Genomic DNA, 25,115 nt, shown 5'->3' on the forward strand with positions numbered 1-25,115 from the left:
AATTATCAAAGTTTAGCTTGAAAACTAAATTGAATAAGCATTTACATTTTACTGGAAATTGGAAAACGAAATCCTACTGCGCGGCCCAACTCGAGCGGCTCGGCCCAACCCGGCATCCCGCTCGCGCGCGCATGCCGCCATCGGCGCGGCCCACGTGGCCACACGCGACGCGGCCCAAGCAGGCGGCCCACAGCGGAGGCGCGCGCACCTAGCGTATAAGCGAATAAGCCCTCGCACATAACCCTATTCGCAAAACTAACACGGCCACTATTTCACCGAGTCACTGGTTTTTCGTCTACAACCCTGCACTTTCCCTTCTTCACCGTGGCCACGTCCTCCGGCCACCGTGCACGCACCGGCGCGACGGCGCGGGCAATGGACGGCTACGCCAGCCGCACCTGAACCCCCAATCCCGACCTAAGGAGCCGATGCTCACCTTGACTTCAACTCGCAGCGGTGGGAGGTGATACGTCGAACGAGGACATTGTCCCTAGCTCTGTCCCCGGCGGTGGACCTCTACCTGCGACGGCGGGCGCGTTCCCGTGAGCGACAGCGAAAACAGAGCAAACGAGTTAGCCAGCGAGCTCAAGGGACTACCCACAGAGAGTCGAGCTAGCCGTGTGCGCCCAGGCGGTGCGGCGATGCACGACGCTGGCACGGCTGTGTTAGGGACGACTATACAGCGGCAGTGCTTTGGCCGAGGTGCGCGAGGTGCTGAGGCGGTGGAGACGAGGCTATCAGTGCAGGGAATTGAAACGGTAAGCTACGGTTACGCGACTTGCCGACGGCGCAGGCCACCCGGTCTTAAGGGCCCGGCGGAGTGGCATTTCAAAAATTGAAGCACAGTGCGGGGACACAGGCAGTGAGGTGGGGTCGGTAGGATGGCTGGCAACTCAGCAAAGCCGAGGACGCGACTAATTGGGTTGGGGTGCTGCTATCATGGCAAATCGAAGAAATGGCCACGCCGGCCATGGCGACAGCGGAGACAGGGGAGTTAGGCGCGGCCTGGCTCAACACTGTCGCGGCCGTCAACGTAAGGTACCAGCGCGCATGGGCGATGGGAAATAGCGAGATGTGCACCCGACGTCGCCACTCAGCACCACATGCGCGCTGACGGTGACTCGGCACAGACGCCGCAGAGTAAGGCTGGTCCGGGGTGGTAGCGACGAAACGTGGCAGCGAACACGGGCGTGCTGGCGAGATTAGGCGCCGCCCCACGTGCGTGCAGCAGTGCTACGTCAACGGCAACAGTGTCGTGCAGTAGGTGCCCGTGTGCGCGCCTGGCGAACGATGATGCCAGGACGGCGCAAGCGGACGCAATGGCGGGCAGAGCAGCAGGGTCAACCGCTGCAGTGCGGGAGCGTGCGCGAGCGCGTACAAGGGTGCAGCAGCAGAGACCCTGGCCAGCAGCACGGCCATGCACATGGGTGATGCGCGAGGGCGCGACAGCGGCGCGGCGTAGCGCGGCAATGCGGGATCGCGTGGCAGGGCGCGAGCGGGAGCCTGCGCGGCGTGCCAAAGCAACAACGCGGAGTGGTCAGGGGATGGTGCTAGTGGCGAGGATGGCTGGAATAGCGGCCCGCGCGTGGCGCGCTCGCAAGGCAGCAGACACGGCGACGCCGAGCGCAGGCACAACAACACCGAGAGCCCGTCATGGTGACCGCGGCCAGCGCTGGCACCGTTCACTGATACGTGACCTGCACGCTTTTTAAAGTAGCTTAAAAACTTGTACCCGCTACTCCAAACGCCAAACTAGTTGTTCAATACGCAAGAGGGTACGTCAAGCTATCGACCGAAGTCATGACATCGCGCCACTTCCTTAGCCGATCGCTCTACAAAAATTGCCGAAAGTGGCTTCGTCGACCCATTTTAAAACTTACGCGAATGACGTCGCTTTGAACGATTTCGCGTCGAATCCCAATTCCAACCTACTGAATGTACTAGCTAGCCATCCTTGTCCTCGACCGCACATATTTCATCGTCGCCTACGAAGTACGTACTACAACTTTACCAAAGTTCGCAATAACGTTCTATAGTATTTTTGTTCGATAAAAATCCGCTTAGAATACTAAACAACATGAAACGTAACATTTGTTTCTTGTTTTGGATAAACGTTTCAAGTGCCGAACATCGATTTATACTTCATGTTACACACCATTGCACATAAATATGATGCTCATGCAGCGTTTTAGCAAAAATAGTACAATGTAACACCGAGGGTGTTACATTTTGAAAGCAATAATTTAGCATGACCTGGGTTGTCTCAACAACCAAGACTGCCATCTCCATCTGAATAAGCTACTGATGACGTGCAGGTATTCTCATTTATCATTAGCAACTCTAAACTTAAAATCAGCCCAGCGTATGTTCATTAAAATAAAAAGCATTATTATAAAACATTGACACTTGCTATATCAAATGATACCAACAGTATCTTTAGTTTTAGCTTTCAGAGCATATCAATTGCCTCCTTGTCCAGCTCCCGCCCCTGCTCCTTGCATGAATGATTAGCTCATATTTTTTAGCCTGCGGGTTCAGAAAAGTGATCAAAATGTGGACAAATAAGAAACTGTTGTAGTGAACCTATCTAGTCTTACTACATATCAATTAACAGGTCCTCCGAACTCTCTACCTGCAAGAGAAGAAAATAACAAGGGCTGATGAAAAAGGCAAACCGCTAACTGCGACACATTTTGTAGCATGCATTTGAGTTGTAAAGATAAATGCATGGTTCATAAATTCATACAGGTGATTACATGTATAATTACAAGCACCAGTTATCATTTAACCACATTTATTCGGAGGGATAAATATCCGTACCATTTTCATCTCTACACCTGCACTGGCACATTATTGATCATAGTAATAATATAATAATATAATTGATTGATTGATTGGTAATTGATTATTGATTATTGATGCGGTCCCTGCAATTCGGTATTCTCGTTGGGAATTTACCGGAAGAAGAAGAAAAGGCAATGTTCAGGAAAAGCATTTATCTATTTGCTGATTTGCTGATGGGTGGTGAATTGGTGTGCCATGTGTTTTGGGCATGGGTGACCCGTTGAGTACTTGTGACCTGAGCGGGCATGAACATGAGTTTAGGCATAAAATTAAGCCTGACATCTCTAGCGTACATACCATATCAGAAGAGAAGAAAATAAAGATCCAGAACACAAAGAACATTCAGATAAGCCTACTAACTGAAAACACAAAGAACATGAATTTAGATGTCGGTGCTATACAGCTGGGTATCCCGACTACAAGAATAATGGCCGAACAACCGACACCGGATCAGAGAAGACCCGACGAGATACGACGTCTTATTCCAGGAAGGATATCCCCAAGATTGCGGCAAGATTCCAAAGGAGGCGCGATTCTTAGCTTGTAGGGCAAGTTGATCCCGGATATAAATAGGTAGATAGGCTCATGTTGTACCCCATCTGATCCAACCTTAGGCTTTTAGATACATTGTAATCGCTACTCGCCGAGTTCATAATACAAGAAGCAGCAACTGGACGTAAGGCTTTTACTCGCCTACGAGGGCCCGAACTAGTATAAACTCTGTGTCCATTGTGATTGCTCTTTGCACCAAGCAGGGTTCCTGAAGATCCAAGTATCTGCCGGTCAAAAACACCGACAGAGGCACGCCAGGTAGGGGGATCTCGCGCGAAGATCAATCATGCCGATCGTCAAGGGAGTTTGGTACCCGGATCCGATGACTTCCAATGTCGCCATCCCACCAAGCTCAGTCAGATCTGAGATCATCGGGGATTTCCACTCGTATTCCCCGATCCGTCAGCCGTCACCCGTCTACCTGCCACCATCTATCCACTTTGGTAGTTTGGTCTTTGAGCACCAAGGAGATTTCAATCTCAAGTTAACCGGGATCGAAGATCCCGATCTAACTCGCTCAGGCCAGGAAGTGTTCACTTCCTGGGCGTAGCTTCCCGAAGGAGATCTTGCCAACCAAGCCTCCAAACTCAACCTAGACTACGAGGGCTCGGACGACGAGATCAACCCTTACGAGAGTCGCCGTGTCTATATGGTGACTCGCGATCAATAGCAGGCGGAGGACGTCGGGTCATCGCGCACCGTGACAGCTCCATCAGCCCTGGCCGCAAGGAATCTAGATTCCGACTTTCAAGCGGTCCAGGAAGACAACATTCAGATCAGAATGCTCCTGAACACAATGGGAGCCCTAGCTGACGACGGATCGCCCCTTGCGACCGTCATAAAATAGGCCATGGATCTCGTAGACCAGGCCAAGCAGTGTCTTGATGCCAAGGCCGCTGCACCATCTAGATCTCAGTCAAGTGACCAAAATGCGCCCCAGAGGGTCTAATCGATCGGTAGCCGGTGGAAGCCGGTATCAACCCCGACCAGGCTGTGATATGAGGCCTAACTAGAAACCCATCGCAGGAACTGCGATGCTCGGGAAACCATCAACATTAACCGAGCCCAACACCAATGCGATCAATCCCCACCTCACCAGCGGAACATGTCGGTAACTGGCTACTCAGCGTTCGCGCCAGATCGATGTAGGGTAGTCTGGCCCGAGAAGTTCAAACCCGGTCCCATCGACAAGTACGATGGCACCACCAATCCCAGGGAGTGGATCCAGATCTATTCCATGGCGATCAAAGAAGCATTAGGTGATGACTACGTGAAAGCCAATTACCTGCCAACTGTCCTACAAGGATTGGCCCGAACATAGCTGATGAATCTGCACGAGGGCACTGTCCGATCTTGGGAGCACTTGCGCCAGATGTTCGAGGCCAATTTGCATGCTACATGTAGCCGCCCCGAACACCAGGACGATCTGTTTGCAAGCATCCAAAAGCCCGATGAGTCTCCTCGGGACTTTATCCGCAGGTTCAGCGATATCCGCAACACGATCCCCGACATGATTGAAGATCGGGTGATTGTGGCCTTTAAACAGGGCTGCAAGGATGAAAGAACAGCGGAGAAGTTGGCCACCAAGAACCCGAAGTCAGTGGCTGAGCTGTACAAGATCCTCGAAGCAACCGCAAAGGCTGCTGACGCCCGAGCACTAGTGCGAGATCAACCCGAGTTCGCCGAAGCAGCCGATGACAAAAAGAAGAATAAGGAAAAGAAGCGCAAGACTGAAGGCGCCGACGTCCTTGCCGACGAGAAGGGAAAAGCGCCACCTCGACGACAAGGTAAACCCGAAGACCTCCCCATGTACTGTCCTGTTCATCGCTCTACCAAGCACAGCCTTGTGGACAGTATACAAGAAGCAGAAGCAAGAGGACAAACAACAGAGAAGAGGCGATGCGCCCGGGAGGCAAGAACAGCACAATCATAGTGCTAAACTGGCTCAAGATGATGATGCAATCATCCTGCCAGAGATATAAATCTTGACGAGCTACGGTGGCAGTGCCACCCCCACCTCCAAGACCAAGGTAAAGCAAGTCGTGCGGCAGGTCATCAGCACTCAGCCCTCGGACAAAAGGCTCAAATGGTCAGAGATGCCTATCAAGTTCGACCTTACAGATTACCCCGTGAATCTGTATGACGGAGCACTGCTCCCGTTGGTGATCAAGCCATACATCGGGAATTACAAGGTTGGAAGGACCTTGATCGACAGTGGCAGTGCACTCAACCTGCTCTTCGTGAGCACCTATGATGGACTGGGCTTGCCTAGGAAATCTCTCATCTCGGTCAACGAGCCCTTCTACGGGATAATGCCGGGCATGTCTGCATACCTGAAAGCCCTAGTTTGGTTTTGGCTAATTGATAAAACCTAGTGTACTAACCTATTGCTCTAAGTGTGATTATGAGATAGGTTGGTACATCCCAAATGATGGAGCTACAAGGCATTCAAAGTGATGGAGGTGGCCTAGTTGATGTTGATTAGGTGCTCCAAATTGGGAAAAGAAGAAAGAGAAAAACAAAATTGATCAGGCAAAGGTATAAGACCTAAGGATCATTTTGTTTTGGTGATCAAGACACTATAGAGAGTGTGATACATTGTTGTATATTCATTACTGATATTATTTGCATTGAGGAAGGAAAGGATGTGTGAATGGTGATCAAGACACTTATCAGATGGGTCTTTGTGGAAACTGATACATTGTTGTATATTCATTACTGATATTATTTGCATTGAGGAAGGAAAGGATATGTGAATGGTGAAGCCCTTGAAATGGCCTTTTCCCCATTTCTTTTGAGCGAAAACAAGGAACACCAACTATCGTATATAAGTAACTTCCCCATTTGTAACAGTGACAGTCAGCATTCTCTGAGACTGACCTTTTCTTATGATTTTTTTTTCGGGACAAACTCCAAATGTTTAGAACGGCACTCATTTGTCTCCAACATGAGGTATAAATCAGGTCGAAACTCATGGGTTTTTTCGTGGTCCTAAGCTTCAATAGGTTTAGGGTCTCTTGGTTAGCGGTGGTCATGGAGGTCCTAAGCATCAATAGGTTTAGGTTGAATCTAATGAATTTGAGGTTAGCTTGAAGATATACCATCTAATTATTTAAAGATAAACAAGATCATCGTTACAAATTATGAAAATTGATAACTACTCAAGAATGATGATAGTGCGTTTAGAGGACTAAATAACAAAAAATATTTTGCCACTCTCATTTCCCTCTGTATTTTTTCTTTACCTGAATGCTTTTCTCATAATTATTTTAGTAAGTCACGATATGCAAACTAACTCACATATATATGTTCTATATACTATATTATCCAAGGACAATTTTCTCCACTTGAAACGAGTTTTTACAATGCATGTCGAAATCTCACATGATTCACCAAACGAGAGTACTGCAATTGCAATTCAACCTAAGCCAACTTGACTGGAGAACTGGGTAGGCTGATACTCAGCATTGTCCCCAAGGTCTTTGTATATAATACAATAAGATAAGAAAATACATTGCTCACTATCCAATTATGTTTTTTGAATAAAGAAGAGAGATGGGGAGGGAAATGTCTCACCCACTAGCAACGTGCATATTTATTACAAATAAGGAAGTCCTCAATGACTTGAAAACACTAGTCTCAGATATATAGATCTCAGGGAGATCTGACGATGGATGGTGTACACATAACTGGATGGGTGCATAAAAAATCAGTTCCATTTGACTGAATATGTGTCTAGAGGCCAAGCAAAATATTTAACTCAATCTATCATCGTAGGCCAAGCAAGCATTGCCATGTCAACTCATCGGCTGATCAGACACTCGGTTGGCTGTCACCACCGGTGCTGCTGACATTACTAGGTGGACGTTGTTCTGAGGAGGTGTCGCTCCCCACTTGTCCGTCGTCTGTATCCAATGGCTCCAGCACATAAACTGCACCATCGCTCATGCCCACTGCAATCTGGTTAGGCTTACAAGGATGTGTTGCGACGACCGTGGGATAGACAGTTTCACCACCGCTGGAAACAAAGAGAGGCAACGAAAACAAGACGTTTGTTACCAGAATTGAAAGTACCACTCAAACAAAAAAAAAATAGAAACTGCTTGAAACTCCACATACCTGGATATTGAAGATGGTACGTAGGCAGAGGGTGCTATCCAGCACTGTAGCATAAGAGATTCTGCCTCGAATATTCCAATTGCACCATCACGAAATCCAGCATAGACCAACAAACAACCAAGTGAGTATACCGCACTTGAAATTGGAGCAGGGAGTGCATCTCTTGGGTACCACTGCATTATCAAGTTATGGAAGGTCAAATATCAATGTGTTATGTGCTTATTACAATGCATCGATACGATTAGGAGCATTCGACAAGCATGATGTAAATCATGTAATATGTTAGTACTCCAACTCAATAGACAAGACAACATATGATTACTAAGAGATGAAAATATATTGTTATGAAAATGTTGTGAATGACTTACCGAGCACAAGCATTCCAATTGCCAATCATAGATCGCCAACTGACTCCCATGAACTACTAAAAGATGCATTCCATCATAGTGAAACTGCACCATTGTATCACCAACTAAAGCACCGGAACCATTAGATGGATGTTTGATGTATCTTGATTTCTTCTTCTCCCAACCACCAATGCTCCAAACACATAGCTGCAAATTTCATTTCATTGCAAAAAAACAAGAAAAGAATGATTCAGAAAGAAACAATATTGTATTTTTAGATATTTATACCTTTTAGAAAGTGGAGTGTATTTATAGATCTTTATATATTTTAGAAAATGGACTAATGGATGGTATGAAATGCGACTAACATAATGTCGGGGGAGCATACCCTGGTTACCCCACAACGCGGCTTACGTCGGAGGAAAGCGCATTTCGTGGCCCAGTAGGCCACGGCCCATCATCCGCGTAGCGCCTCGACCACTCGCTCCACCCGACCACGCAGTCGGGTCGGGATACGAGGCACGACCTCGACCACCCCGGGCCTAGGCTGACCATCAACAGATAAGACCAGGGGAGGTTGGCGCATTCAATGCGCCTGCCACAACTAGGCATGCACGCACCGCACACCCACTTAGACCAAAAGGACGACGACCACCCAACGGACCGTGGGGCCTTAGGATGCATCGACCACCCTTCGGACCACAGGGTCTTGGAGTGAGGCATCACCCCTCGGACTGCTCCCCCCACCAATTCAAAAGGCCACTCCGTGGCCAGATGATGTCAGGATATGGCACGGGACCGCTCAAACACGACTCGACGGGCAGGTCGCCATAGAGCACGGGTCTCACGTCCAGGGATTTGACTCCTCGGAACCGGCCAAACAAGTTGACCCCCGACCACCCGTGTGTGGGATCAAGCCTCGCCGCCCCCTTCATGATCAGGAGGGTGGCCGGTCAGCAGAGGACGACAGCCATAGACTCAAACTAGCGCACGACGCCCCCAGGGGCAGTAGGCGCAAGGACGAAGGCCACAACTCGCACTATGCGCCCACGTCCCATAGGACTACAAGAGGACAGCCACGACCCGCACTATGCCACTATGGCGCACCATACCAGCCACGACCCGCATTGTGCCGCTTTGGCGCACCATACCTCGACGTGGAGAATAGGAACCCGTGATCACATCCGAGCATGCAACAGAAGTTGGGACAAGATGTAGAGGGCCCACGGACCGGGCTCGCCTACCGCCGCCCTCCCATCGAGCTCTCAACCACTCGGGTCGTGGGAACCCTTTCCTTTCAATTGTCACTCGGCCCCCGGAAGCATAAGGGAACCGGGCCTTCATTCTAGCGGACGGAAAAAAAGGAAACACTCTCTATGGCTTTGGAGGGATCGATCTATTCTCTCGAGACCTCTCACTTCTGAACCCACGCTTACGAGCACCCCTATTGTAAGCCAACTGAGCACTTGAACCGAGAAACACGAACTCGAACCCCTAAGACCGTAGGGCTCCGGCCTGAAATAGTATAATCTTTGCATGTCTTGAGTGCTTCCATCGATTCCTAAAGCTGCATGGCACTAAATTTACTGGTCGGTACACAAAACACCGACACATAACATTTGACTGTATTTAATTCAGCATCCCTTAAATTTATAAGCAAAAACAAATTCGCTAGTCCTAATTTTGGTATATATTAGAATTCACACCTGAGCATCTGCACCTGAAGATACAAGCACCTCCATTGATTGTGAAAATGCTAGTCCAGTTATCTTTTTGTGATGACCCGTGAGCACAGTTGTAACCTGTGCAATTCGATTAAGATAAGTTGATATTTTGGCACGTCGATGTTAAATATAAACTAAACGGTAATTAGTACACTAAGCATAATGTTCCACATAGGAAGAATCCATTATCGTTAAAAATTCTCAAATTTTTAAATGTCGAGCTAACAACATATGTATGGTTTATGAAGTTTTTTTTGGGTCATATACCACGAGGTACTTACTACTCTTCATATTGTTGACGGGAGCTACCACAGAGTTGCTATGTAATATGTGTACCTTGTGGTATCTGCTCAAAGCCCGCAAAAAGTACATAATTTGTTATGTCAAAAAGATCATATGTAAAACAACATTTACAATCTCATGATCCTAATACATTAGTAAAACATGAGGGGATATATAGTCTAAAACGAGAGCACATTATTTTACAATGGGTACATTACTGCATTTCCAGTGAGAACCATGCATATATAATGAGTTTTGCCAATACTGTGAGATTCATGGAAACAGGGGATGATAGATTCACGTTTAATACTCACTTCGTCTATAAAGACATCGTAGATTTGAATTGAAGAGTCCTCCCTTCCAATAGCTATGATGTCATTGTTTAACGGGTAGACTGCAAGGAAAGTTGTAGCAGGTGGAGGTGCCATGAAAGTACTCAAGACCTATATATGAGAGATTGCACAAGATCAGTAAAGCCAAAGAAAGGCCATGGTGCAACTACGAAATAAAAATTATTTTACGGAAGTTGTCATGCATGATTTGTAAGAGATCAATCATGGAATTAACTACTTATTGTTATAGACAACTGAAGAAGACATACCTTGAATGTCATCATGTTGAACAATGAGACTTTGCCACCAGAAGCAGAAATTAGATAGCTGTCATTTGTGGATAGTGCAGTGCAGGCTGTTGCTTCTTTAGGGTCATTGCCATCAATGGTGTCGTTTGTCATTGGAATGCCATTTTCCGGTTGCCATAGTACAGGTGGAACAGATTTGGATGACTGACGAAAAGTAATGATGAATGGTTTTTAGAAAACAACCAAACAGAACTACAGTGTTGAAATCTTAAGCTAGTGGTCCTATATAACCTTGCCACGTGGATTCTTGTCCCTGTGCTCCCATTTCCACAGCTTATGAACAGCATTGGAGCTGAGAGCCAAAAGTGCCACCCCATTATCTGTGTACAACAAGCGCATAACCTACGAAGAAAACAAATAAAACACAATGCTTATCAGAATTATATATTGTTCTGAATATGAACATAACAGTCTTAAATTCTACCGAATTGTTCGGTGTGTGCTATGTCATGAAAATCGTAAGCACACGAACAGATACTGATGTGCCATATTCCTTTCATTAATTTAAATGGAAGATGTATATGCAAACGTTGCTGAACATACTTTGCTTGAAGATGCGGTCAGATCTGGCATACGCAGTATTTGAATTTGTCCTGAGCCAACGATGCCGTCCACAAACTTCCAGGCCTTGGTTACTAACTCAGGGGCTTTGCTCATTTCCATACATGCCTACCATTTGTTCGATACGGTTAGCAAATAAATACAAATATATTGAACTACGAGGAAAAAGAAAAAAAAGCACGTGCACACTCGACTGGTCACTCATGAATTCCCTGTCATCATCATAGAAACACAACATACACATTCCAACCAAAACAAAGATACAAGCTTTCAAAAAAACAAAGACAGTATTCCCTTTTCGAGGATGCGTCGGCTCACCTAGGGTTGGCGACCCCTGGCGGCCGCCACCCACCCTTCGCCGCCGCTGCCGCCGGCCACCATCCCGGGGCCGGCGGCCCCCTCCCCCACCTCTCCCCCTCCCCTACTCCCTCCTCGAGCCCCACAAGTCCAGCCAGCGACGCAGGCCCGCGCCGCCCCCAACCCGCCGCCAGTGGTCCCCTCCCCTCCCCTTCTGGCGAACCCGGTCCCCACCAGCCAGATTTGCTGCTAGTCACTGGCGCGGATGCCGAGGCTGCGCGGCCGCCGCCTCTGCCCGTGCTGCCGCCGCAGCGGACGGCTTCCCGCCACCTCCCTGCATCCGTGCACCCCTCCTCTCCTCTCCTGTGCGCGGGCGTGCGTGAGCATGCGGCACGGCCGCCAACGCCGCCCGCGTCGGGCCCCTCCACCGGCGTCCCACTGCACGACCAACCCCAACCTCGCCGCGCCTGCGCCCCGTCATCGCTACCGCGGGTCGCCTCCCCCCGGCCAAGTTCAGCTAGGCGAGTACTCGGTCCTAGGCGCTCCTAGGCGTTTTCCTAGGCGTTTTGGCAATATAGCCATAAATTATATATATATATTATGTATATAACTATATATATGTATATAACTACTATATATGAGTCACAGTAAGTATAAAAAGAGGGCCTTAGTTCCTGTTGCTGCTGGTGCAGAAACACCTTGTTCTGTCGACATCCTACATTCAAATTCAAGAGTTCACCAATGAACCGCAGTACAGATAATAGGGAACAGAGCATGCACATTAGACATTCAGTAAACTACAACTGCAATCATTCAGTAGGAAATTCAATAGGAACAGAGCGTGCACATTAGATATTCAGTAGGTAAACTGCAACTGCAATCAAAACTGAAATTAGGTAAACTGCAACCGACGGCGCACACGTCTCTCTCCCTCACTGGCCCTCCTCTCTCTCCCTCCCTCCAATGCCAAATCTCTCTCTCCCTCTCTCGGCGGTGCGCTAGGCGCAGGGCAGCTGCAGTGGCGCGCCTCCCCTCCCTTCGGAGTGCGGCCCCTCCTCCCTCTCCTCCGGCGCGGCGCGCGACCCACGGCCCCTCGTCCTCCCAGCGGCGCGGGGCGGCCCTGCTCGTGGCGGCGCGCGTCTCCTCCCTCCCTCTGGCGCGCAATCCCGGATCTGGGCGGCAGCGCGGCCCTTGGCCCCCTCCTCCCTCTCCTCCGGTGCGGCAAGTGGCCCCCTCGTCCTCCCGGCGGCGCGCCTCTCCTTCCTCCCTCCGGCACGCGGGGCCTGGATCTCGGCGGCTCCATGGCCCCTGGCCTCCTCCTTCCTTCGGTGCGGCGAGCGGCCCCCAGCCCCCTCGTCCTCCTGGCGCCCTCGCGGGGCCTAGCGCGCCTCCGCGCCGCCTAGCGCCGCGATGGGCGACTATGGCCCTAGTCGCGGCGATGGGCTTCGCCCAGCGACTAGGCGCGCGTAGTCGCCGCGGAATCGCCGCCTAGCCGAACTTTGCCCCTCGGTGATGGCGGGCGCCTCCGATGGGAGCCTCCTTGGACCAGCGGACCCCACCAACACGGGAGCCAGCGCTGGAGCGCCCTGTCCGCCCCAGCAGCCGCCGACTCCGGGCCCCACCACCGTGGCCACCATGGCCGGCGCTGGGATGCTGCCTGTAACGCCAACGACGCCGCGCCCCGCCACCGTAGCCACAATCCGGCGGTGGAGCGCCTCTATGGACTCCCTCCCCGTCCACGCCGCCGACGGCACTGGGCCTCTGCGCCACGGCCACCACCTCCAGCCGCAGCTCCATTGAGCCCGACCCATGGGACCTGGCTCTGGAGCACCTCCGTAGATTCCCTCTGTGTCCCCACCGACGCCGGGCTCCACGCTCTCACCGGCCGTGGCTCCGTTCTACCTGTCTTCGGGAGGGCGCACGAAGCTCCGTCGATGGGCTGACGACGAGTCCAACGACGACCGCCCCACAACCTACCTAGAGGCCGCTCATCGCCCTGCGAAGCCGGCCGCAGGGTCCCCCTGCGCGCCCAGACTCGTTCAGTCGTGGTTCTGCGGCGCGGCGGAGCGGACGCAGATGGCGGAGGAAGCGCAGCCGGCCGCACCCCTGCTAGTGCATGTCTTGCCTGCTCAGCCAGTGGATGGTCGGGTCCCTACTTGCCAATGCCTCGGCGCCCGCAGATGGTCTCTGCCCCCAACGCCGACGAGTGGTGGGAGATCCTACCCCGACAGGAAGCGGGACCTGCGGCTGCCTCGGTTGAGCCTCGCCCGTGGCCCAGGTCTGCGGGGATAGGCTTGGAAGATCCCAACATAGCTCCGCGATAGATGTTTCAACTACCTCAACTACTCGCATCGACTAGCGACTTGCCGATTGCCACGCCGTTGCCTGCGCTGCCACGGATTCCGCCACCTCGCGAGGGACTGCAAGCGATCCAAGTCCGCGCCGAAGGATGGTGGCCTGCCTCGCCGCTTAGCTTGTGTCAACAACACACTGGCTTCCCAGCACGCACCCCTCGGCAGTCGACCGACCTCGGATGGGATCGCAACGAGAGTCGTGGGGTGTGCCGATGGCAACCATCGATGCCGGCGGCGCAGGGGTGTCCCGGCGACGAACATCAGCATGGGCGCGCCTGCCAACTATGCCACTGCTTCGACTACCACACGTGGCTTCCTCGAGCTAGATCCACTGGCGGAGGCGCTATGCAAGGGCGTAGGGTCTCCCGTTTGGCTAGTCTCGGTCGACCCGATGCTGGACGAGCTTGCCGCCTCGCTCGTCGAGAACCGACCAGCGGTCACACCAGCGCCTAGGTGCCTGCATGCTGCGGCAACCGTCTCTCAAGAGGTTCAAGCTTCTGTGGTGGACACCAGTTCTCCGGCGACGGGTCCCCAGAGCACGACGGACCTGCCTCCGTCGTCGCCTGTGCAGGGCATGCCTCCACAGATGGAGCAGCCCGTTGTCGTGGGTGCTGTGGCGCCAGGGGATGACATTGAGGTCTGGCCACCTGGGTTTGAGCCGGCCAAGCACATGGCGGGTACTTCTACGTCGACGCTGGACGGCCATTCATATGGCCAAGCCACACCCGACCCTTCTACGTCGACGAAGGACGGCCAGCCGGATAGCCAAACCACGCCCGACCCCAGCGATGCGACGCCCACGCCGCGCGAGGCCGCTCGGCGTCTCGCACGGTTTACTGAGGAGGTGCAGCTCAAGCGAAGGTCGCCCTTAATCGCCACTCCAGCAAGGCAGAAGTTGGCAACCAAAAGGCCCCTGCCAATCAGGAGCAGACGGATTGCCGCTTAGCCGTTGGCGCACATACCGACCTCCAAGCGGGACGAGGTACTCCTCATGCAGAGGATGGGCATCGTGCCATCGGCAGCTGCAGTTTTCCAAGGGAACATACGACAGCATATTCGCAGGGAACTTGACGCCGAGCCAAGTGGAGGCTCTGGACGAGCTGTTCCCAGCGACCAACAACAAGGTTGGTAGAAGAACGTTCTTCTCGGATGGCGGAGTTGGGTCGCGCAACCAGCAGCGGAGACGTCCAGCTCCGTAGGTCACTGCGGTGCTCTTAGTTCAGTTGTTTACCATTTATGTAATATCGAGGTTTGTAACAGTTGGCTAGGAAGGTCCAGTCATAGCTGTAAGACCACCTAGCACATTAATCAGAAGCGTGTCGTTTGTACGATTAAACTCTTCTTATTAATTACAATGATATGCAAATCTTTTGCGTATTCAAAAAAAAAACTGAGTGCCTTTCCTTGCATTTCTAATTAGGTTCCTTCAGTAGTTTGACACCACAATTCATAATGTTATGAATGAATCTGCCTTGAGCCACGCAAACACGGCCAACCGGTTGGCAGACTGGCATTTGTGAGAGAACACGGCCAACTTGGTGACATGCATGCATGGCCACTGCAATCCTGCGTGTTTGGATCGGAATCTGAGCTAGGCAGCAGATCGAGCCGCGGGTGTTCAGAATCTGAGCCAAAAGCAAATAGGCCCTACATGCATGCAAGCGAGAACAAGGCAATCGGGATATTTTTACGTTAACTATCACGGCCCACCCACCCTTACTTAATACGGAGTAACTATTTATTTAGGAGAACCCGATTGAGCTAGGACTAATAATAATTCAAATGAGAGGAGCTAGCTAGATTTAGTCCTGTACCACTTGAACCCCGTAGGTACTGTATGTATGAGATAAACATTTTATTGTGACCATTATAAAGATAGAAAGACAGGATAGATAGGAAGTAATAGTTAATCAGAGCCAGTAGCATTTGAAAGCAAGTTCAAATGTGCAAGCATGATCAGTTCATCATACCTCTCGGTAGCGTGAGATCATATCTTCTGATTCTACCCTGTTGGTTAGAAGGGTGGGATGTTTTGGATGGACTGCGGCCGCGTGCTCCAACGCAGCCTCCGCTTCCTCCACATCCCAAATACTGGCACCTCCACAGTACACCTTGGTTTTGACTATCTGGAGCGAACTTGTTCCGAGGTTCTGGAAGCCAATCAGCTTGTCAAAACCAAGATGCAGGTTCTCGTCTTTAAGGGACCGCACATGGACAACAAACTTAAGGGATTCAAGACTTGGCATGATAGTATTATTAGATGGTACCCTGCTGCTGTTGCACTCGCTGCCGCCCAGATCAAACCAGATAGATGGACCGAGTATCTTTAAGAATCTCAACCTGCGAAAGTAGACAACACCTTTATCTGTACGAATCTTTATGCTAACTACTGACTTGTTGGTGTCACCAGAACGCAGTACGAGGCGACTGAGCTCTGGCAACTTGGCAAGGGTCTCCATGTCCTGGTCTTTCACAACTACCACTTGCACATCCAGATAGGAGAGGTTTGGAGCAAGCGACGAGTTAATCCACGCCGGCAGTGCAGAGAACACCAAGCAAATCAAACACAGGAAACGGAGATGCCGACAGTAGGAGAGCGATCCTGCCTCGTTCACCCTGTACTTACTTAGATAGTTTACAATTTGAAGTTCCTGGATATTGTGCAGATGGCCCAGGGACTCCAGCAAAGCACTCTCGATGCTCTCACTGATCCTAACAAAAAACACAACCTCGAACACCCTCAGTTCCTTCAGCAGGCCCAGCTCCTCCACAAACTGCATTATTATAGCATCTTCACCTCCACACGATACACGTAGCTCTTGCAGTGACGTGAGCTTACCGATCAAACCTGCTGGCACTCTTATTGCCCAATCATCACTATGTAGTCGTAGGCAAACAAGTTGCGTCAGAAGTCCCACCTCCTCCGGCAGCTCCTCTATGCAGGTGTCCCCTAAATCCAGTGTTTGCAGAAACCTCAGATATCTTACCTCACTAGGAAGCTTAGTGATCCTATGTAGTCGAAGGTACCTCAAGTGAAGTAAACTCCCAAGATGACGTGGCACACCTCTGCCGCAGTCTACTACACGTAAAAATGGGACGCGTGGGCATAATGCACAAAAATCATACTGACCAGCAAAGACGGACCTCACTTTCTCCACATCTACATTAGACAGTAGACCAACGTTGTTGTCGTCAACACACTGTAGGGCCAACCTGCGAGAAATGCTCCCCTGAAGTTTCTGTCGCTCACCACCATTCAATACAGTGACAAAATTTTCTTCACTCGATAGTTGATGTATCAAATCAAGAACCATATCATGAACTGAGCATGCATCAACGTACCCTATATATCGTGTCTCCTGTGCCTGGATCATGTTTCTATTTATCAATTCATTAAAGTACCTCTCCCCAAGCTCAAATAATCCTACCCCTGCTGCTGCTGCTTGTTCCTTAGAGATGAAACCTTCAGCTATCCACTTCCATATCAAACTATTTTTGTCTATCATATAATCTTCTGGAAATATGCTTAGATACAACAAGCAAGCCTTTAGATGTGAAGGCAGATCATAGTAGCTAAAAGACAATATCCTTCTGGTATTATCTACGTCATCATTGCCTTTATGCCCAAAACCAATTGAGTTGTAGACCTCAGACCAGTCCTCTCTTGGTTTACTGGCCAACAAACTGGCTATTGTAATGATAGCAAGTGGCACGCCGCCACATTTCTTCAAAATTCTTTCACATGTTTCAGCCGAAAGACTATCGAAATACTTCCCTTCACCGTCATCTATTCTTGCGTACAATAAATTTTCAGAGTTATCATGAGAAAGTGGCTGTATTTTGTAAGCTTCATCAGCATATGCGGCAACTTCAGAAATGCGTGTAGTGATCACAAGTCTACTTCCACAATTACTTTCTTGCAGAGCACATCTGACTAATTTCCAGGTCTTCTTGTCCCATATATCATCAATAACAATCAAACACCTACATATTCACAAGATAGTACAAGAAATGGTAAATAAATATACGAGACATCATTTATAGTTTTTTTTATTCGTATATCACCATTTCGGTTATGTTCCTTTCATCATTTTCCTTTATTAAAACAAATAAGATATAAAGAACCAATAATTGTGAAGCTACATAATCTAAAAGCGGCTATAATTATTGTTAGCAGGGAGCCAGTGATGAGTAGTAATGATTAATGAATCAGTGATCATATTAGCTCGTACCTCTTTTCCTTGACGAATTCGTTGAGTTTGCCCATGAGCTGATTTTCATCCAAACCCATTAATTTGGGACGAGTGTAAGTTTGCTCATCAAGGGCTATGAGAATGTCTCCAAAGACTTTCTTGATGTCAGGATTCTGACCCACTAGAACAAAAGCCCGGCACTCGAAGCGCGGTTTGAGGTGGTCATAGACAGCTTTGGCAAGAGTGGTCTTGCCTAGCCCTCCAAATCCAACGATAGAGAGGATCTTCATCTTTGTAGTACTAGACAGATCCACGTCGCCATCCTCTAGGGACAGCATATTTATGAGCTCGTCCCTTGGTCCCTCAATGCCAACAAGCTCCGTCGCCCTTTTGTATAGATTCAGGATCCGAGGGTCGATGGTGTTTGCAGCTACAGGGCTGGCGACAATGCTGTCAAGTGTGTACCTGCCTCGCCTTGTTGCCACCTCCTCAAGCTTCTCGTTGATGTCATCTATTAGGCTAGAGATTTTGTGGCGAGCCTTGCTCTTCTTGAACAGCCTGCCCACCTTTTTCCGGAGGCGCCGGAGCATGTGTGGCTCAGTAGCCTCGTTAGGGTCTTCAACGCGCACCAGGAATGTGTCGACGATGTCCTCCATATCGTAGGATGCCTCCCTGACTTCACTCGCCCAGAGCCTGACCAGCTCGTCGAGCTGGTCCGGTGGAACATCGCCGATCTTGCGGAGGACGGCGTGCACCACCGTGAGCTCCCGTGAGAGAGACTCGATCTTCTTCTTCACGCCTTTCTGGAGGCCGTACTCCTCCTTGAGCAGCTCACCCAGCTTGGGGAGCAGGCTCCCCATCGCCCCCGCCACCAGCTCCATGGACTGCAAGCTCTCGGTGTGGGTGCCGCCTGCGGACAGCAGCTTGCATTAGTGGTAGTAGTAACTAGTAAGCGGGGCTGATTTTTGTGTTGGAAAAACAAGGTGAAGGTGGGCTCACCCAGATTCACCGCCTGTTCTTGGTCTGAGCCCTGTAGCTGGAGCCGCGCAGCAGCTGGATCTTCACGCCCCTCGCAATGGTGGCTTCAAATTAATTAAAAGACAAATGTATACAATTACTGTTCCGTGTTCTTGAGATTGGAGCAAGCTGAAAAGCCCGCGGGCCAAGACAATTAAAAATAGTAATAACCAGAGACAGAGACAGAGAGAAGGCAGGCAACGTTTCCAGTTGACGACAAGAGCAAAGGTGAGCTTTTCATTTTTCAATTGCTGCTTCGTGTTTGATGTGTCGGTAGTAAAGTACTCTGGCCCGGCTCCCGATAGATGTCGTATTTTTTCTCGGGCTGGAGGTGACCACAGTTTTTTTTCCGCGGGTTTAATTTAGTTTTGCGTTGTTTAGTTCGCGAAATGAAAATTATTTGACGTCACATCGGATGTTTCGGGGATATTGTAAGAGGTCTTCGGATACTAATAAAGAAACTAATTACATAGCTCGCCTGAAAACTGTGAGACAAATTTATTAAGCCTAATTAATCCATCGTTAGCGCATGTTAGTACTGTAGCACTTATGACTAATTATGGACTAATTAGTCTTAAAACATTCGTCTCGTGATTTTCAACCAAACTGTGCAATTAGTTTTTTTTGTCTATATTTAATACTTCATGCATGTGCCGCAAAATTCGATGTGATAGTTTGGGGTGAAATTTTTTTGAACTAAACCAGGCCTTAAGGCTGTGTTTAGTTCGCGAAATGAAAATTTTTGAACGTCACATTGGATGTTTCTGGGATATCGGAAGGGGTTTTCGGATACTAATAAAAAAAACTATTTACATAGCTTGTCTAGAAACTGTGAGACAAATTTATTAAGCCTAATTAATCCATCATTAGCGCATGTTAGTTACTGTAGCACTTATGGCTAATCATGGACTAATTAGTCTTAAAACATTCGTCTCGCGATTTCCAATCAAACTGTGCAATTAGTTTTTTTTCGTCTATATTTAATACTTCATACATGTGCTGTAAGATTCGATGTGATAGTTTGGGATGAAATTTTTTTAAAACTAAATCAGGTCAGATACAAACCAGCTCATCAGTACCGCCGTACAAACCAGGTGCAGTTGTGATGGCCGAAAACACTAGGCGCCACCATTGACCAGCTGCGCTGCGAAGGACCCAGCCGAGCGTCCATCAGGTTGCATCAACGGCAGTGATGAAGTGCTACATGGCAGCTCATCTACATCACGCGTGCATAAAATTTATTTCCTGTCATCGAGAAGCGGAAAAAAGTACGGTCCATCAGGACGGTAGTGGTGCAACAACCATGGGCACCACCACTCGGAACCATGCCACTACCATGTTACAAGCCCAAGCCCACAAGAGGAGCCGGCCAACGGGCCACGTAGGTCAGGTCGAGTTGGGAAGCCCAACACGTGTGTGAGCGGTGCGGAGTGGCAGTGAGCTATGTCTGCGTGCACGTATCCGGGCAAGGCCCGTGTAAGAGGGACATATATTAGCTAAGTGTGAGGAGAGAAGAGTGTAGGATGAATATCGTAACAAACTCCTCCCACTGTCGTAATCCTGTCCTCGCCCGAATCCTCTCTGTTCTACTCTTCCCTTCCGATCCCCAATTCTCCACTCCTATCTCCCCTGCTAACATACTACCAGCGGAACGTGATGGAACACATGAGGCACCGGAGAGGCGGCAACCACGCAAGCGGCATCGTCGGCCCATCCCAAAGCTCACTGGACCTAACGGAATACAATTCTCCTGATCTAAAATACAGTGGTGAGTTTAATTAGGACAAAAAGGTTCATTCCCCCTAAAGGCTCCTTTGGATACCGTCGGTATCCTGGCCTCATCCACGGGTGGAGAGAGCCCCGTGTATCTGCTCCCCCTCCGAGCACAGGTGCCCGTTTGGAAGCAATCATGTGGCGGAATAACCCTGGTCGATTCCTCCCCATCCCCGTCCATCTACGGGGAAATAAAAAAAAAACGCCTCTTGTTCCGTGACAATTTCTCCACGTCGCTCGCTTCTATTTCTTTGTCGTTGCGGCGGCGTCCCCATCTGCTCGGCGGCCGCCCGCCGCCTGATCTACTCCCGCCTGCACCTTCCCATCTGCTTGACAGCCAAATGACAAGAGAGAATACAACACCGAAGTGCCAGGGATGTCATTTGCACAAAAAATTTCCCCCACGTGATTGTGTTCCGCGCGAGTTTCGATCACTACCTGTCATCCAAAGGAGCCCTAATGTAGTCAAATTCTTCATGTACTCCCTCCGTTCCAAATTGCTAAGCATTTTGGCTTTTATAGGTACATTGTTTTTACAATTTATGTAAACATAGTGTATAACTAAATGCACGGTAAAAGCTATCTATCTAAAAAAGTTGTAGCATCTTATAATTCAGAATAATCTCATGAGTATCCATGTGATGTTCTATTTTTATTTCCTCTATTACATGGCCTTACTTTTTTTTCCTTGTTTCCTACCTCTTCCCTTTATGGCCCCGTTCGCTAGTCTGAAACTTGGCTGAAACTGACTGAAAAACACTGTTCTGGTTGAATTGTTGTGAGAGAAAAATACTGTTCTGGCTGAAAAAAGAAGCCGAACAAGCCGAATATGAGGTAAGCCAAACAAGGCCTATATTTGTTTTGTCTTTTATTAATTTTTTCTATTTATTTTTTGGCTATTCATTTGTTTTCAATTTTTGATATATATGTCATATCATTTATTTTTCTGTGATTTCTTGAACACGAGTATCCATGTGATTTCTTGGATCTGGCTAGAGATGTTGCGGCGAGCCTTGCTCTTCTTGAACAGGCTGCTCACCTTTTTCCTGAGGCGGCGGAGCTTGTGTGTCTCAGTAGCAGGCTCAGGGGCATCGACCTGCACCAGAAATGCGTCGATGATGTCCTCCATGTCGTAGGACGCCTCCCTGACTTCACGCTCCCAGAAGCCTGACCAGCGCGTTGAGCTGGTCCGGTGGCATGTCGCTGATCTCGCGGAGGACGGCGTGCGCAGCCTCGAGCTCCCGTGAGAGAATCTGGACCTTCTTCTTCACGCCCTTCTGCAGGCCGTACTCCTCCTTGAGCAGCTCGCACAGCTTGGGGAGCAGGCTCCCCATCGCCCTCACCGCCAGCTCCATGCTTGCAATATCGATTGGTGGCTCCTGCACGCAGCAGCTTGCATTAAAAAGACTAGTAGTAAGCGGGGCTGATTTTTGTGTTGAAATTGAAAGCAAGGTAAAGGTGGGCTCACCTAGATTCACCGCCTGTTCTTGGTCTGAGCCCTGTAGCTGTAGCAGGAGAAAGCCAAACTGGTCGAGGAAGCCGCGCAGCAGCTGGATCTTCGGTTCACGCCCCTTGCAATGGTGGCTCCAAATGAAAAGAGAAATGTATAGAACTACTGTTCCATGTTCTTGAGATTGGAGCAAGCTGAAAAGCCCGCGGGCCAAGACAATTTAAAATAACCAGAGAGAGAGAGAGAAAGCAGGCAGGCAACTTTTCCAGTCGACGACAAGAGAAAAGGTAAGCTTTTCATTTTTCAATTGCTTGATTAACGCGTGTGTGTCACGCAGAGCTAGGAAGTTACACACAAGAGAGAAGAAGAAAAACAACTCTGCTTCCTCTGTGATGTGTCGGTAGTAATTTAGATGCAAACCAGCTCGCATGCTTGATGAATGATGGCCGAAAACGCTGTGGTGGCCAAATGCTTTGGGGCAAACACTATCTTCCGGAATTGGAACAATGTTGGCGATGATGTGATAACTAGCTGTCTTTTGGCAAGAAGTACCATGCTTGGGGAGTGGCTACAGTTTGCTGGGCCATATGGAAATCTGGTAACAAAGCTTGCTTTGAAAAAAAAGAGAAATTTTACAATGGTTGGAAAAAAAGCATGAATCATCCATAGGATGAGATCAAACGGTGTAAAAATAGGAGGTATCAATATGAAAGTAACTAGAGGTAGTAAATAAGTGGGGATAGTTACAAAATTAGGAGGGACAAGTATCAAAATATGCTGCGCCAGATTTATTTTTTATTTTATTATTTTTTTAGGTTATAGGTAAGTTGGTAATTTTAGCATCTTAGGAGAATCACGGACTGCTCCCCCTCCGTTGCTGCAGCAGCTCGTCTCGTCCTTGCGCTCACGCGGCTGTCTCCTTTGCCTTTGCCGCCACAGCATCCTCATGGCGCGCAGTCCACGGTAGTCACCGTCGCCCGAGGATGCTCAGTGTCAGCGGACGGTGCCGGTACGTTGATCACCACTGTTGCGTGCTCCTGCTCAAATGGCTCGCTTGGCTTCTAACAGTAATGGCACTATGGCAGCCTACTTTAGTCCCACCACCTGGTCCCTGCTGAGCGCTCTCGGCCATGGTGTATGCCTTGGGTGCCCCACCCCTCCGCCTGCCCGTGTCCGGCTCCCGCAGCAGCAGCATGCTGTGCAGCACGGCGAGGAGGCACGTGCCGACGTCGGCCACGCAACGGCCAGCGCGAGGACGGCGGCCTTGGCGCCCGCGGAGACGAGCACGTTGGCGGCTTTCCTGGTTACAGCAGCTGTCTCAGGGGATCAAATCAAAAATGATGAAGACTGGTCTTTCACAACCATTGGGCGAGCTTCGGGGCTTAACGATGTCGCAGAGGGGCCAGGGGAGAGGGTTACGTGAAGGGCATAACCTCTGTTACGTAAATACCCTCAATAAGATAAATTATTAATTAATAAATAATGTTTCTCAATTAGTTATTAGTTATTAGCTAAAAAAATAAAAAATGTACTTTTCCAAGCATTGTAAAAGATCTTTTTATATAGACCATTGGCTCCCTCGCTTGCATATGTCTAAGCGAGGTGGGACTAATAAAATTGAGAAGGACGCTGGCTTGCAGCGTGGGAGTTGGCTTCCAGCCTGTAGAGTGGGCAGTGGGCCGTGGCTGGGCCACTACGCCTATCAGTTCACCCAGACAAGATGTAAGAGTGATCCAGTTAAATGCGAGATACAGTGCTTATAAAAAGAGTCCATATTATAGTTAAATGCGAGATGTAGTGCTTATAAAAAATCAGTCAGACGAGACGTGAGAGTGATCTAGTTAGCTGTGAGATACAATGTTTATAAAAGAGTCCATATTATAGTTAAATGCGAGATGTAGTGCTTATAAAAAGGTCTATAAAAACAGATGTTATATAACCTACATACGCTTGCCCATCCACTTGCATAGGGATGAAAACAGATCGGATACGAACGGATATCGCTGATATCATATTTGTTTTCATATTTCATATTTATATATGTTTGGATTTGGATTCGGACATGGGTAGCTACCGGATACATATACGAATACGGATTGTCTCAGTTACGGATACAAATAATGAGTAGGTTACGGATATGAATAATGAGTATCGAATACGGTATGAATTGAATTCGGAGAATATCGGATACAAATATCTATTCGGATGAGTAAAAGCAATATATATCATAGGTGCGCAAACCATTACACCACTCTATGAGTCCATAATCCATCTAGATTAAGCCTAACGAGTAAAGCAACAAATAAGAGATAAGATTAAGCGTTATAAAATATTTTTATATTAATTTTCATTATTTATCTTGGAATACAAAATTTTTAAAACACGGAAGAGGAAAGAAATGCGAACCATCTAGGCGTACGTTTTTTTTTTTTGAGGGAGCACACGTCAACGTCGACTTCCAGTGCCAGACTCGCGCTCGTCATCGGACTTGGGCCGAGCTAAACGTTATTGGACCGCATGAAAAAAAAAAACTATATACTACTGGAAGGTGGCTGGACTGCTGGCTCAGTTCGTTGTATCCGATTTTTACCTTGATTATCCGATTTCCGGCGAATCTCCTTCTCCTACGACTAAAAAAAAAAGATAAAGTGTGAATATTTTTTGGTGCGATATTTGTTTTAGTTCGGTCATCTACCCACGTCTGCGATCCCCGTCTGCTTTGAAGGAAACAAATCGATCACCTGAGGCCACATACATGGAAGGAAACTATAATCATATACCGCGCGATAGAAAAAGAAACTGTCATACCTGCGATCCCCGCCTGCTTTGAAGGAAACAAATCGATCAACTGAGGCCACATGCATGGAAGGAAACAATAATCATGCATGGAAGGAAAGTGTGGATATTTTTTGGTGCGATATTTATTTTGGTTCGTCCGTCTACCCACGCCTGCGATCCCTCG

The 25,115-nt window shown here is 49.0% G+C and overlaps 1 protein-coding gene across 2 annotated transcripts; it reads right to left on the reverse strand.

Annotated features, from left to right (window-relative positions):
• Nucleotides 1-7,027: 7,027 nt before the first annotated feature.
• LOC136518124 (disease resistance protein Pik-2-like) lies at nucleotides 7,028-19,045 on the reverse strand. 2 transcript variants are annotated; one of them, XM_066511788.1, is made up of 11 exons: nucleotides 18,913-19,045; nucleotides 17,953-18,823; nucleotides 15,691-17,704; nucleotides 11,052-11,177; nucleotides 10,740-10,850; nucleotides 10,470-10,652; nucleotides 10,183-10,311; nucleotides 9,569-9,664; nucleotides 7,884-8,069; nucleotides 7,516-7,688; nucleotides 7,028-7,414 (listed from the first exon to the last, which is right to left on the reverse strand). In XM_066511788.1, the coding sequence occupies exons 2-11, from the start codon at nucleotides 18,792-18,794 to the stop codon at nucleotides 7,210-7,212; spliced, it is 4,065 nt and encodes a 1,354-aa protein (XP_066367885.1). In that variant the 5' UTR covers nucleotides 18,795-18,823; nucleotides 18,913-19,045; the 3' UTR covers nucleotides 7,028-7,209. The 2 variants fall into 2 exon arrangements, with proteins under 2 accessions (XP_066367885.1, XP_066367887.1); XM_066511790.1 differs by having other exon boundaries at nucleotides 17,953-18,939.
• Nucleotides 19,046-25,115: the final 6,070 nt, after the last annotated feature.

The sequence above is a fragment of the Miscanthus floridulus genome, chromosome 17 (genome assembly GCF_019320115.1).
Source record: "Miscanthus floridulus cultivar M001 chromosome 17, ASM1932011v1, whole genome shotgun sequence".
Lineage (NCBI taxonomy): Eukaryota > Viridiplantae > Streptophyta > Magnoliopsida > Poales > Poaceae > Miscanthus > Miscanthus floridulus.

Coding starts and splice junctions, on each gene's coding strand:
- LOC136518124 (XM_066511788.1), bottom strand. CDS start 18,794: ATGGAGCTGGTGGCGGGGGCGATGGGGAGCCTGCTCCCCAAGCTGGGT. Junction 11,178..15,690: donor TGATCTCACGCTACCGAGAG/GTATGATGAACT, acceptor AACAAATGGTAG/GCATGTATGGAAATGAGCAA. Junction 10,312..10,469: donor TCAACATGATGACATTCAAG/GTATGTCTTCTT, acceptor TCTCATATATAG/GTCTTGAGTACTTTCATGGC.